The 15,712-nt window shown below is 44.4% G+C and overlaps 1 protein-coding gene across 1 annotated transcript in view; it reads left to right on the top strand.

The window, feature by feature from the left end:
* Positions 1–15,712, top strand: part of dcc (DCC netrin 1 receptor) — a 251,221-nt gene that overhangs the window by 224,389 nt on the left and 11,120 nt on the right. The window contains exons 20-23 of the mRNA XM_047809631.1: positions 3,104–3,169; positions 9,160–9,322; positions 10,301–10,524; positions 11,508–11,624. Coding sequence (XP_047665587.1) covers positions 3,104–3,169; positions 9,160–9,322; positions 10,301–10,524; positions 11,508–11,624 — 570 coding nt within the window. The remainder of the gene's footprint in view (positions 1–3,103; positions 3,170–9,159; positions 9,323–10,300; positions 10,525–11,507; positions 11,625–15,712) is intronic.

Genomic DNA, 15,712 nt, shown 5'->3' with positions numbered 1-15,712 from the left:
GACAGACAGACAGACAGACAGACAGACAGAAATGAGAAAGGTTGAGTGTGATACTGAAGTGTGTGTGTGTGAGAGAGAGAGAGAGAGAGAGAGAGAGAGAGAGAGAGAGAGAGAGAGAGAGAGAGAGAGAGAGAAACGAGACAGGCAAATGAAGACAGAAAGAGAGAGAGGGTGAGGAGAGAGACAGGTGAGGAGAGAGACAGGAGGTAAATGAAGACAGATACACACCGAGTGTATCTTCATGCGTCTCTCCTCGGTTGTTCCTGTGGTTTTAATAATAATGAGCAATAATCCTGAGATTAAACAGGAGTGTGATGATGAAGCACTTTGAGCTCTGCTCTGTTTAACATGGAGACGATCACGGCCTTGAGAAACATTCGTAACTTTCGCCTTTTAAAACACCGAAGGACAAACGAGCCGCTGAACGATGCGGCGTCCGCTGGGACATCCGTCTTCTTGCTCCGCTATGAAACAGGGCCATTTTTCTACAACAACAAAGCAGACGTTTGTCTTCATGGACTCCAGATCGCTGCATGCTCACTGAATGTCAGCTCGACTCGTGTCCTCGAGATCGACGTGCACACACACACACACACACACACACACACACACACACACACACACACACACACACACACACACACACACACACACGTATAAACAGAACGCAAGAGAGAGAAAGAACAAGAGAGGCATACAGAAACAGGGAGAAACAAAGACAGTTTTAGAGAGAGAGAGAGAAACATGGGGAGATGGACAGATAGACAGACAGACAGACAGACAAGTGTAAAGAAGGAAAAAGAGATAAAAAGAAAAGGAAATAGAGAGACATTTCGAGAGAGACGGGTTGAAAGACAGGTTGTTTTCGTGTAACAGCAACATCCCATAAACATTACATACAGTCTGTCACAGCCAGGAGGTGGATTAGTGGCAGATTAGTTTGCATTTTACTTTCCTGAAGCTACTTGGTTAACTAGCAGGAGGACGCAGCTAGCTACGTCATAGCGTAACAGTTACCATGGCAACCCATCTAATTTAATATAAGATAAGATCCCTCACTGCTGACCGACGTCGGAAAAATGCCGGTGTGGACGCAGGGTTCTACTCTGTGTGTTTCTTTGTTGTTGTTGTTGTTGTTGTTGTTGTTGTCATGGTAACCTTGAGATGAAACCGCACGCTTTCTAACATGCGTGCGAGAGTTTATATAATAAACAAGACGACTGGAAACTAGAAATCTTTGTGTGTAAACACAGTCGCTGAGTGACTGAAGTGCGTTTGATGGATGAATCGCACCAGAAACAAAACTCGTTGTGGTTAAGTGACTCGTTCTTCACACACACACACACACACACACACACACACACACACAAAGGTGTTCTTTCAGTAGTAGAATTCCTTCTCACCCACTTACTCCATCTAACACACACACACACGAGCCTGAGGATGAAAATGAGTTACAAGGGAGCCGTCTCATAGAAGAAGCAATAAAATTGTGCATACACGAGTGTCGAAGCCGCGCTGAGAGGTGTTCGGGCTCCCGGTCCTGCCGTGCCGCTCTGTCGCCGTCCTGACTTATTAGAGGAGCGAGGAAAAGGAAACGCTAGAACGTCCCCCCGGTGTGCCGTGTCGCTAACAGCCCTGAACTCTGTGCTTAATATATCTTTTATTTCTTACACTATAACACGGAGCAGAGGGACTGGAGGACGTGGAGGAAGAAGACGAAGCGATCGTACGTGCAACCAGGGCTGCGATTCTGCCCACGGATTTAAAAATAAAAAAAAAAAGCCTATGAAGTGTGTGGAGCGATTTCCACAGGCGAGTGTAGGAGAGAGTTTGAGAGTTTGAGATCACACCCTCACTCGCTCTGACACTAATGTGGTTGGTGGTTTGAATATTTCCGAAAGTGCTGCAATTTTCATCCACAAGCGTTTATACGGTACAGAATGCTGCTTCTGCTGCCATAAATAAATAAACAATAAATAAATAAATAAATAAATAAATAAATAAGGTTCTGTGGGCTGAACCAGCTTGTTGGTCAGATCAGAGGAGAATATCCAGACTGCTCGAAGCTGACAGGAAGTCTATAGCAACTAAAATAAACGCTCTAAAAGCATCTCTGGATGTGCAGCATGTCTAAAAGAAATGCTTCTGATCTGTTTTACACCACGCTACATGTTTAACGCAGCTGTATTCTGTCTCAAAGTGATCAGATTACAGATTCGAACATCTGAATCAGTCTGCAAATCGTCGGACAAACGACTCGGTTCACCGAATCGACTCATTTTCCTATTTACTCTGGAAAACTTTGCTTCGGGGGGGGGGGCACGGTGGCTTAGTGGTTAGCAAGTTCGCCTCACACCTCCAGGGTTGGGGGTTCGATTCCCGCCTCCGACTTGTGTGTGTGGAGTTTGCATGTTCTCCCCGTGCCTCGGGGGTTTCCTCCAGGTACTCCGGTTTCCTCCCCCGGTCCAAAGACATGCATGGTAGGTTGATTGACATCTCTGGAAAATTGTCCGTAGTGTGTGTGTGTGTGTGTGTGTGTGTGTGAGTGAATGAGCCTGTGATGGGTTGGCACTCCGTCCAGGGTGTATCCTGCCTCGATGCCCGATGACGCCTGAGATAGGCACAGGCTCCCCGTGACCCGAGGTAGTTCGGATAAGCGGTAGAAAATGAATGAATGAATGAATGAACTTTAATTCTTTAAAGATTCAACATGACTCCTCGACAGGACCGACTCCTTTCGTTAAGGAAGGTCTTAATTAATATGAAATTCGAAACAAAATCTGATCGAACTCTTAGTATACAATTAGTACGAACATTTCTTTGTTTTGTTTGTTTGTATTTAAATGAGCACTTCTATTCGAACCCGAGACCATGAGCTACGACAGAATGCGTTTTGTAAAACGTTTGTAACACATAAAAGTGCAGCTTTGGAGATGCAATGACCCTGAACATGGTATAAAAGGTTCCAGTACAAAGCTCGGTCAGAAACATACAGACACTTTACACCGAAAAAAACACAGTATAACACCTGAGTGCTTAAAACTGAGTATTAATTGAGTCCATGTGAGCTTTCACTCACATGTGGTCCTTGTGCCGGCAGGTCGTCATGGAGACAGCAGCTACTGGCCTTCGGACAATAACCTGATTGACAGGAGCAGCCTGAACGGTAAGCACTTAACCCCACGACCTTCCGTCATTTCCCACAATGCACTCAGAGAGTAAAAAAATGCATCTGCCACGTGATGGCTGGCTTTCTTAAGTGTTTGAGTAACTTTTAAAGTCTGACAGGAATTTTTTGCTCTTTTTCATTTATTTATTTTTTTTATTTTTATTAGAAATGTTCTGAAAAAAATCTCACCATGTTACAAGCATTTCTGGGGATGTGGTAGCTCAGTGGTTAAGGTGTTGGGCTACTGATCGGAAGGTCATGGGTTCGAACCCCAGGTCCACCAAGCTGCCACTACTGGGCCCCTGAGCAAGGCCCTTAACCCTCAGTTGCTCAGTTGTAAGTCACTCTGGATAAGGGTGTCTGCTAAATGCCGTAAATGTAAATGTAAGCACCAGTGATAAACGTGTGTGTGTTTGAACATTTGTGAGTGCAGAGAGACTGTAAAACCTGTAGCCAGAGAAGTGTACGGAAGACACCGTATAACGTGCTCTGTAGATTGTGGGCGGAGCTAAAAAGTCACCGCAAAGCACATTTCTGACAGAAGTGGATTTAAAAAAAAAAAAAGAAATCTTGTAATTGTAATTGCTCTTTGTTGAAAATGCTTTTCTGTTGCTGTGGAGGAATGATTTCACTTCTAGGACAGCTGTTATAGGTCCCCTGTGTACACACACACACACACACACACACACACACACACACACACACAGTTGTTTTTGCTTGTGTGTTGGATTAGTGGGACTCTGTGGGGAAATCTCTTAATTAAGACTGAGCAGGATAATAACAGCCTGCAGATGCACAAGAGTGTTTTGGAGTCTGTGTGTGTGTGTGTGTGTGTGTGTGTGTGTGTGTGTGTGTGTGTGTGTGTGTGTGTGTGTGTGTGTGTGTGTGTGTGTGTGTGTGCTGGCTCTTCTATGTGCATGTATTCAGCTGTTGCAGGTGTGTTTGTGGAACCTCTGACATGCAAGTGCTCTAAGCGTGTGTGTTTTTGTGTCTTTCTGGTCAGTGACATACACAGTGACACACACAGTGACACACAGTGATACACACAGTGACACACAGTGATACACACAGTGACACACAGTGATACACACAGTGACACACAGTGATACACACAGTGATACACACAGTGACACACACAGTGACACACAGTGACACACACAGTGACACACACAGTGACACACAGAGTGACACACAGAGTGACACACAGTGACACACAGTGATACACACAGTGACACACACAGTGACACACACACACACAGTGACACACAGTGACACACACAGTGACACACAGTGATACACACAGTGATACACACAGTGATACACACAGTGACACACAGTGACACACAGTGACACACAGTGACACACACAGTGACACACAGTGATACACACAGTGACACACACAGTGACACACAGTGACACACACAGTGACACACAGTGATACACACAGTGATACACACAGTGATACACACAGTGACACACAGTGACACACAGTGACACACAGTGACACACACAGTGACACACAGTGATACACACAGTAACACACACAGTGACACACAGTGACACACACAGTGACACACAGAGTGACACACAGTGACACACAGTGATACACACAGTGACACACACAGTGACACACACACACACAGTGACACACAGTGACACACAGTGATACACACAGTGATACACACAGTGACACACAGTGACACACAGTGACACACAGTGATACACACAGTGACACACACAGTGACACACACAGTGACACACACAGTGACACACACAGTGATACACACAGTGACACACAGTGACACACAGTGACACACACACACAGTGACACACACAGTGACACACACAGTGACACACACAGTGATACACACAGTGATACACACAGTGACACACACAGTGACACACAGTGACACACACAGTGACACACACAGTGACACACACACACAGTGACACACACAGTGACACACACAGTGACACACACACACAGTGACACACACAGTGACACACAGTGACACACACAGTGACACACAGTGATACACACAGTGACACACACAGTGACACACAGTGACACACAGTGACACACACAGTGACACACACAGTGACACACAGTGACACACACAGTGACACACAGTGATACACACAGTGACACACACAGTGATACACACAGTGACACACACAGTGACACACAGTGATACACACAGTGACACACAGTGACACACACAGTGACACACACAGTGACACACACAGTGACACACACACAGTGACACACACACAGTGACACACACAGTGACACACACAGTGACACACACACACAGTGACACACACACACAGTGACACACACAGTGATACACACAGTGATACACACAGTGACACACAGTGACACACACAGTGACACACACACACAGTGACACACACAGTGACACACACAGTGACACACACAGTGACACACACAGTGATACACACAGTGACACACAGTGACACACAGTGACACACACAGTGACACACACACACAGTGACACACACAGTGACACACACAGTGACACACAGTGACACACACAGTGACACACACAGTGACACACACAGTGACACACAGTGACACACACAGTGACACACACAGTGACACACACACAGTGACACACACAGTGACACACACACAGTGACACACACAGTGACACACACAGTGATACACACAGTGATACACACAGTGACACACACAGTGACACACACAGTGACACACACACAGTGACACACACACAGTGACACACACAGTGACACACACAGTGACACACACAGTGACACACACACACAGTGACACACACACACAGTGACACACACAGTGACACACACAGTGACACACACACAGTGACACACACACAGTGACACACACACACACACGGTGATAAAATGATAATTAAATAAAGAAAATGGAAGCTGAGAATTGTTCCTTCATAGTCCTTCTTTTTGTTCCCGTAAATATTACAGTCTACTAGAAACAAATCATTTGTAATGTTTTAGTTTCATGATTCGTGTCTAAATCACCTCAGATTCATCTTTACCGGTACACCAGTGTTCCAGTCCACAAGCTGAATAGAAAATGACTTTTACCTCATTTTCAATCGGTAAAAAAAAAAGAAACGAACGATTTTATCAGCCGTCGCGAGTCTGATCTAAGACCAGTTGGTTTTCAGCGTGTTTTATAGACGTGTGTTTGTTTGACGTCGCCGTTGGGAATCTTACACTGAATTTTAGTGTTGAAGAGAAATCTGAGCTGCTTTTTAGATGAACGAACACTCGGAGCGTCTCAGAGAGCAGAAACGGATATCGTGGATTTGATTTTATTGATTTTATTGGAAATTTTATGTGAAAATATTTTCCTTAGTATTCTGGAAAAAAAAAACAGAAATACTTCTGAAACACTACAAATTCTTAAAGTGCTGAGTGTCTACTTTCATACGAGCTTCATATTAACGCCGCTGCGGAGTGAGACCTGACATCGTTACCTGACATTAATTGTAATGTAAAAGAACAATAGACCTTAAACACATTCATTTTATAGAAGAGAATTTAATGCTATTAATTAATTCGTCTATAGAAGAGAAATAGACAGAAATGTTCATTCATGAAACACTTCATTCATTCATTCATTCATTCATTTACTACCGCTTATCTGAACTTCTCGGGTCACGGGGAGCCTGTGCCTATCTCAGGCGTCATCGGGCATCGAGGCAGGATACATCCTGGAGGGAGTGCCAACCCATCACAGGCACACACACACTCTCATTCACTCACACACACACACACACACTACGGACAATTTTCCAGAGATGTCAATCAACCTACCATGCATGTCTTTGGACCGGGGGAGGAAACCGGAGTACCCGGAGGAAACCCCCGAGGCACGGGGAGAGCATGCAAACTCCACACACACAAGGCGGAGCTGGGAATTGAACCCCCAACCCTGGAGGTGCGAGGCGAACATGCTAACCGCTAAGCCACCGTCCCCCCTCCCAACTACACTACATGGAAATGTTAATTACAGTTACATTATTAACTGTCCAGTGTCACCCAAATGAGGATGATGTTCTCCTCTGACTCCAGGTTCCTCTCAGGTTTCCTCCCTATTATCTTCTCAGAGCTTTTCCTCACCACCATCACCTCGGGTTTGATCATTAGGGATAGATGTTAAGAGATAAATAATAACTTCATTTTAAACTTTAAACTACATTTTTATTCTGTTTCTTTAGTTCTTTAGTGTAAAGCTGCTTTGAGACGATGCGAATGGTCAAAAGCGCTATAGAAATGCAGTGACTTGAACTATGTTCAGACCGTACGTGTCGACACGTTTTCTCTAGATCGGACGTCTGTATTCCCACGTCACGTCTGTCTCCGTTCGACTCGTGACTCATACCGTCTGCTCTAAATTGCCTCAGAGATAGAGCAAAAGAAGAATGAGAACTATATATATATATATATATATATATATATATATATATATATATATATATATATATATATATATAAATAACCATATAATGAAAAGTTAAGCGTATTCTCAGAGCGGGCGTGCCGTTGTATCAGATTTACGTTACTCCGCATTAGAATTCATAGAGTCTAGTTTGTAGATGATTGGACGTGATTGAAGTTAAGCGAAGCTGATTTTTATTGAAATGTCTCATTTAGCTGAAGGGTTTCAGAGGCGAGTGGGAGGCAGAAAACGGCAGGATATCACTCACACACTCACACACACACACACCCACACACACCCACACACACACAGACACACAGACACACAGACACACACACGGCTTACTTTGTATAAATTTCCAGAATATGGTCACATGATCGTGATGGATGCAGTAATAAAGTGAAGGGAAAAGATAGAGAATAGATCTGGATAAATTTTGATTCAGGGACATAAAGCTGAACCTGGTGACTGGATGAGGATGGAAATGAGGACGATGAGGCAGATGAGGGTTAAGAGGTCAAGGTTATACATCTATACTGGGATTTGAACTCACAAGATCTTTTCGTTCGCTTCAGGGTAGTCACAGAAATTCCCAGCACTGCCTTTTATCTAGTGCACAGGGAAAGTGTTTATCTTCCCAGACCAACATGATGGAGAGATTCAATCTGCCATGAGAAGATGAGATTTTGACTGGAATGCAGCTTGTTTTTACTCCACTTTGGGGGAAGATGTAGAGGCAGGTTAAAGCAACGTGAAGCGACGCTCACCTTCAGGAGTCAGAAACACATCCGGACGTATAGGAGGAAGAACACGACAGCCACGAGGCAGAGATAAGATAAGGACAGAAACCAAGCCAGAATAATCAAACCGATTCAAAAGGGAATCGAGACCCAGAAGAACGTAGAAACTCAGAACTGGCTACAGAACCAGAACACACACACACACACACACACACACACACAAACACAAACACTCTCACACACAGGAAGTGAAGGTGTCCATCTCTCACCTTACACTCGCGCTCCTCTGTAAGCAGAAATGAAGAAATGGATGTGGGGGAGAGAAAGAGGTTAACGACTCGGTGTGAAAGTGAGGACAATGTGGCAATGTTTCTCTGCTGCCATGGCGATGCCCTTAGATTTGGCACAACATGAAGCTATTGTCCTCCAGGCTGTGTTTTAGCGCCATCGTGCCAACCGCAGGTGCCATACGACAATAAGGGGCGGCCAGACGAGGAAAGAGGGAGCTTATTAGTTCCGACTCTCTAAGCAGGAACAGGTGTTATGAGAGAGAGAGAGAGAGAGAGAGAGAGAGAGAGAGAGAGAGAGAGAGAGCGGCTGGCATGGTTCTCTACACACTCCATACTCACTCCTATTCCACCCTGTCAGCTACACCTTCCAGAATAAAGTTTAAAAAAAAAGAAAGAAAGAAAATTGTTCCCTATTGTTCTATTACACAGTTCCTCGTCACGTTCCTAGATCTCCACATCATCGCTGAAGTGCCTTTTCTCCGTGTGTTTCAGAGCCTCCCATCGGTCAGATGCGGCCTCCGCACGGCAGCGTGACTCCGCAGAAGAACAGCAACCTGCTGGTGGTCATCGTGGTGTCCGTGGGCGCCGTCACCGTCGTCGTGGTGGTCATCGTGGCTCTCATTTGCACTCGACGTTCTTCCGCACAACAACGGAAGTGAGTCTAAACTGTCTGTCTTTTTTCACAGGTTTCCGCGTGACGTTTTAGGGCCGATAACTTCACATGTACCCGGCGTTATTTTAGTATTGTGGATGTTAAATAAAACACACACCAACCTGGTCAGAATGCTAGTGTTATCACAGAAGGCTTGATAATCCAGAAGTTATGCTAGTTTGAATTGTCTGGACAGTAGATCGGCGTATTTGTACTGAGTCTGTACTGAATTTAGCTCGTATTGGCTATGTCTTCTACATCTCTACTAGCTTTCTAGCTAGCTACCAAATAACTAGCTCACATTTATCACAGGTAGAAACTTGACTTTAGATTTGAAGCTAAAAAGTCTGACGTTAAAATAGTCACGTTACGTTAAATTACAGCTTTTAAAAAAACAGATTTTATTCCTTTGTGCTTCCGACTTTAAAGTTTTAAAACTCAAGGCTAAAACTGAGAGACAAGCGGTCATGCTAGCACTCACATCTGAGTGATCTGAAAACTTTCTGTAAAGCTGCAGCAGACAAACGCAAAGTCTGTTAAACGGTTTTATCTACCCTTCGAAGCTAGCGTCAAATCTACAGTATGTGTACGCTTAGGTACCGTTAGCTCGGTGCTAACGTGATATTGAAAGAAATCCCATTTTTCCGAAGTGACAGCCTCCTCGCTTGTGTTCGTCATCTGGGATTATTATCTTAGCCGCGGGCCGATCTGACGGCTGCTGACAGGACTAACGCACCCGAGGGCTGAGTCATTATTGTAGCCGCAGCTCTAACGAGAGCAGTTGAACTGCACTGTTACAAAATTGTAGCCTGTGCTGACAAGCAAGTGTCTAGTGGATATGCTAACACCTAAATGAGGGAATGTGGCCTTCAACAGAGAAGCTTGTAAGTCAGTTTAATTGATACAAAATTGTGTGTGTGTGTGTGTGTGTGTGTGTGTGTGTGTGTGTGTGTGTGTGTGTGTGTGTGTGTGTGTGTGTAGAAAACGGGCCACACACAGCGCTGGGAAAAGGAAAGGAAGTCAGAAAGACCTGCGACCTCCTGATCTGTGGATCCACCACGAGGAGATGGAGCTGAAGAACATAGAGAAGCCGTCCAGCTCCGCCCCGTCCGGCCGAGAATCGCCGATCCAGAGCTGCCAAGAGATCGCCCCTGTCAGCCACAGCCAATCAGAGAGCCAGATGGGCAGCAAGAGCAGCCACTCAGGTAACACTCCGGGTTTTTACGTCCTGCTTTTAACAGCGGTGCCGAAACGAAAGCGAATAAACACAAAAAAAGTTCTGTTTCGAGAGAAATGACAGCTGACATCTTACCCTCTGTGTGTCACTCGTTACCTTGCAAAAGCAAAAACAGGGATTTCAGATTTTGTATTATTTTTAACATCAGGTGTTCTCTAGCTGAGTAATGCATCTGTACACGACAGCTCGTGTATCTCTGAATCGTCATTCTGCTGGCTGGAAGCGAGGCCGAGAACACCGCAGACATGTCGGTGTGACCTGAAGTGAAGACCAGTGTGCACTTTTAAAGGTGCTCTTCTATCCGGTCAGTTAAAAGGGAAGCACTGATAGACACTTAGCACCTGAAAATAAAATGGCCACGACGACCGGACAGTTCCAGTGTGAAAGTAACAAAAGACTTAAGCCCTATTCGGACGGGATTAGTTTTACGTGGGGACGTGGAGTAACGCAATTTTACCTCAGGACATCTGTAATATGAATTGGACAATTCGCACGGGACAAGACAACACTGACGTTGTCCGTAATGATTACCGAGATGACACAATCAGACGGGACTAAAATCACAGAGAAGCTCTGGTAATAATTACTTTACCCCCACGTCGCCACATAGAACTAATCCCGTCCGAATAGGGCTTTAGTGTTTGAAATAGGACTTTTAACTCAAAGAGTCGAGAGCAGTGCTGAGGTAAGCGGTTAGTGATGTGTTCCATGTCTTTATTTCTACTCCATTTGCGCATTTGTGTTTATTTAACCCATGACCCAAAATCAAGCTACCTGAACTGATGATTTATGGTAACGGCATGAAGTTATTTCACTGTTCTTTGCTTAAATGTCTTGGGTGAACTGCTCGGAAACTCACAGACCCGGGTGAGCTGTTTATTTCTGCTCGTGTAGGCGGCACAGACATGGCAACGTTCACCTCACAATCAGCTGATAATCTCTGCTCTTCAGGTGGTGATGCAGATGAAGCCTCCAGCGGGATTTCTACGCTAGACCGCTCGCTGGCTGCACGCAGAGCCACTCGCTCAAAGATGATGATCCCTATGGACTCACAACCCAGCAATACACGTGAGTAAATAACGCCAGAGCTCTGCTTGAATCATTTACAGCCTGTTCAGTGTAAGTGAACCTGAACCCAGTGTGTTCTGAAGTAAGGAAGTGTGGCCTAAGTCTGTTAGTCCAGGTGGAATCTAAGGAGTATGGAAGCATCAGTACAAGCGAAGAAGGCGTGGCCTATGTCTGTGTTAATCTAAGACAAAAGGAGGTGTGGCCTGTAAATCTTTTAGTCCAAGCGAAAGGTGGTGTGGCCTTTGTGTCTATTAGTCAGAGCAAAGAAGGTGTGGCCACTGAATTTGTTAGTCCAAGCAAAAGGAGGTGTGGCCTCTGAATCTGTTAGTCCAAGCAAAAGGAGGTGTGGCCTCTGAATCTGTTAGTCTAAGCGAAAGAAGGCGTGGCCTTTGTGTCTTTTAGTCCAAGCAAAAGGAGGTGTGGCCTTTGTGTCTGTTAGTCCAAGCAAAAGGAGGTGTGGTCTCTGAATCTGTTAGTCCAAGCAAAAGGAGGTGTGGCCTCTGAATCTGTTAGTCCAAGCGAAAGAAGGTGTGGTCTCTGAATCTGTTAGTCCAAGCAAAAGGAGGTGTGGCCTACAGGTAAAAGAAGACATAGCCTGTGTTTCTATTAGGACAAGCGAAAGGAGGTGTGGCCTCTGAATCTGTTGGTCCATGTGAAAGGAGGTGTGGCCTCTGAATCTGTTAGTCTAAGCGAAAGAAGGCGTGGCCTCTGTGTCTGAAAGTCCAAGCGAAAGAAGGCGTGGCCTCTGAATCTGGTAGTTCAAATAAAAGGAGGTGTGGCCTAAGGTGAAAGAAGACGTAGTTTGTGTTTATATTAATCCAAGCAAAAGAATTTGTGGCTTTTGTGTTTGTTAGTCTAAGGCAAAAGGAAGTGTGGCCTACTGTATGTATCAAAATGAAGGTGTGGCCTTTATTTCTATTGGTCCTAAAATAAGGAGGTGTGGCCTCTGTGTATGTTGGTTCACATTATACCTAATGAAAAAAGGGTGTCTTTTGTGTCCATCAATCCCAGTGAAGGAGGTGTAGTCTGTGTATCTGTTAGTCTTAGTGAAGGAGGCGTGGCCTCTGTCTTTTAATCCAAGAGAAGGAGGCGTGGCCTTTGTATTGCTGCATTACACAGAAAGAGCTTTGTATTAGTAATTGCATCATATTAAATCAGCGTTTATTTTAAATGCACAGATTATTCCTCGGATTATTAATGTACGGAAGCGGACACACCCTCGTGTATCACTCCCTCAGGCTTGTGTTTAACAGTGAATATAAATCATCTCTCTTCGGTTTGCTGTGACGCTCAGACACACCGCTATGGCAGAACAACTCTCTGGCTAACTTTCTCACCATAATAACACTTTTATCGATGAACCTCATCAGTCAGTGGCAACCTCGACAGGACGGTGGACCTCCTCTGCCACAGCAGGGAAAACAACGACACACACACTCACTCACACACAAACACACCACACACACAGTAATCCAACAGCAGATCGATCAAAATCAGACAGCAGATGCATTTTAACACACTGGCTTGCTCTCTGGAATGGAAAGAGAAGCAGAAAGAGCAATAAGACTTGATAAGTGTGTAATGAATTGCTCCCTGCAGACCCGAGTGCTGCGTGACAGCGTGGACTGAAGCCAGGCCAGTGTTTCATTTGGTTAAGCTTCTTAACTGCCCAACTTTCAGGAGAGTTTAGCAGCAATAGTGCTGTTCTTGGACTTTATTCACTTTGATTTGTTTACCGTTTGGCTTTCTGGACTTCAGTCCCTCGCTTTAGGAGACGGTTTGTTTTTAGCGGTTGTGGAGCGCTCACTTCTGCTTTGAAAAAAAAATATATAAAGTTGCGAATTTTCTTCATTCATTCATTTTCTACCGCTTATCAGAACTACCTCGGGTCACGGGGAGCCTGTGCCTATCTCAGGCGTCATCGGGCATCGAGGCAGGATGCACCCTGAACGGAGTGCCAACCCATCACAGGGCACACACACACTCTCATTCACTCACACACTACGGACAATTTTCCAGAGATGCCAATCAACCTATCATGCATGTCTTTGGACCGGGGGAGGAAACCGGAGTACCCGGAGGAAACCCCCGAGGCACGGGGAGAACATGCAAACTCCACACACACAAGGTGGAGGCGGGAATCGAACCCCCAACCCTGGAGGTGTGAGGCGGACGTGCTAACCACTAAGCCACCGTGCCCCCAGGTTGCGAATTTGAATGTTTAATTATTTAAATGAGAGATTTTAAACCTTTATCATTTTATTTATTTAGCTCGTCCGGCGTTCCCCTTCCATCCAAAACATTTCATCGAAAATATTTCTTTATTTTTATTGATTGATTTATTTTTATTTGTTCGATATGTTTATTTATTATACAATTTTTACTCTTTCCTCTTTTTTTTCTCCTGTTACTAATAACCTATTTATAAGTTTGCCTACTCGATATTAAGAAGACCGATAAAATGAATGAACCCCGATTACAAGATCACAAGATAATTACGGATGTCGTCGTATTTTTCGAGCGGGATTCAGACGACAGTCTCGCTCTTATTTCTGTACTAATGTAACGTTTACTGTTATTATAAAACAAAGTACAAATGATTGTACCTCAAAGGAAAATCGCCATATTTAAATAGATAGATAGATAGATAGATAGATAGATAGATAGATAGATAGATAGATAGATAGATAGATAGATAGATAGATAGACTCAGACACGAGTAAAAATCAACAGAGAAATTTTTTGTTTTTCAGTTTTTTTTCCACTATTAATATAATATTTGCCTGAGATACTGAAGCACTAACACTAAATACCGAACTTACGACGTTTTAATTTTGTTGTCGTTGTCTTTCGATATTACCTTTTATTAAACTTTTATAATTTGCAATCCAAACTTTTTCCTAATTCACCCTGGAGTCTCTGAGCTGATGCGAGTTCGTGGCACACAAACCTCTGCTTTCTGTCCTGAGCGCCGAGTAACATCGCGCTCGGCGTCGGTTTGAAGACGTGGTGACATCGTCTCCCATCAGAGTCTCCACGTCTTTGACCCGAATCTAATGTTAATCAGATTTCGGAAGACTACTTTGTCTTCGATCCACACATTCGCATAATAAGATGAAGTCTCAGATCATCACAGAGGCAGCACATGAGAGCAGATGGATTGATCTGTTATAAAGCTATTGGTAGTCAAAGGCTGATTCTGAGCCACGGGAATGATTCGGTATTATTTACGATAACATCGGGGGGGAAATGAAGTTTTTCTGTGCCTCTGGGTTATCGGGGCATAAAATAATTGGCATCTGCACTGAACAGGTCAGTGGAGAAGGTGCGGTGAATATGAGCATGTGTGTAAAACACACACACACACACACACACACACATACACACACTCACAAATATAAAAGGATGCTTCCTTTGAGTTGTGAGCTTGGTAGATATAAAGAATTTAAAAAGGCTCTCAGGTCTCAAGCAGTTTAAGAGATAGTGATCTCATCACGCTTAGCGTTTCACACACCTCTGGCTTTCAGCTCAAGGTCACTGACAGAGGAAATGCTAACAGTGGAGCGCTTACCTCTCTGACCAGAACACACACTCGGTTTCTGTAGTTACAGTAGGTGCTTGCTGGGATTTTGACAATTTTCCAGAGATGCCAATCAACCTACCATGCATGTCTTTGGACCGGGGGAGGAAACCGGAGTACCCGGAGGAAACCCCCGAGGCACAGGGAGAACATGCAAACTCCACACACACAAGGCGGAGGCGGGAATCGAACCCCCAACCCTGGAGGTGTGAGGCGAACGTGCTAACCACTAAGCCACCGTGCCCCCCTTGAAGTAGAGCTTTAAATGGCATTTGATTCACCAATTAGAATCAGAATTTAAAGCTCACGATAATTGAAAACTTATGATGACACAATCAGCTCAATACTCAACAAGCTTATGACTCGAGCTTCATGTCTTATGACTCGCAACTCGACTCGAACTTAAGATTTTGAATGTACCAACTCAGATTTTAAAACAACTCGGAAACTTAGGATTTGATTCGCTTAGGATTTTTTAGGTTTTTAATCAATTGTCTTAAAGCATTTG

This window comes from Tachysurus fulvidraco, chromosome 26 (genome assembly GCF_022655615.1).
Source record: "Tachysurus fulvidraco isolate hzauxx_2018 chromosome 26, HZAU_PFXX_2.0, whole genome shotgun sequence".
NCBI lineage: Eukaryota > Metazoa > Chordata > Actinopteri > Siluriformes > Bagridae > Tachysurus > Tachysurus fulvidraco.
The sequence above is the reverse complement of the archived record's forward strand: the minus strand, read 5'-3'. Positions and strand labels throughout refer to the sequence as shown.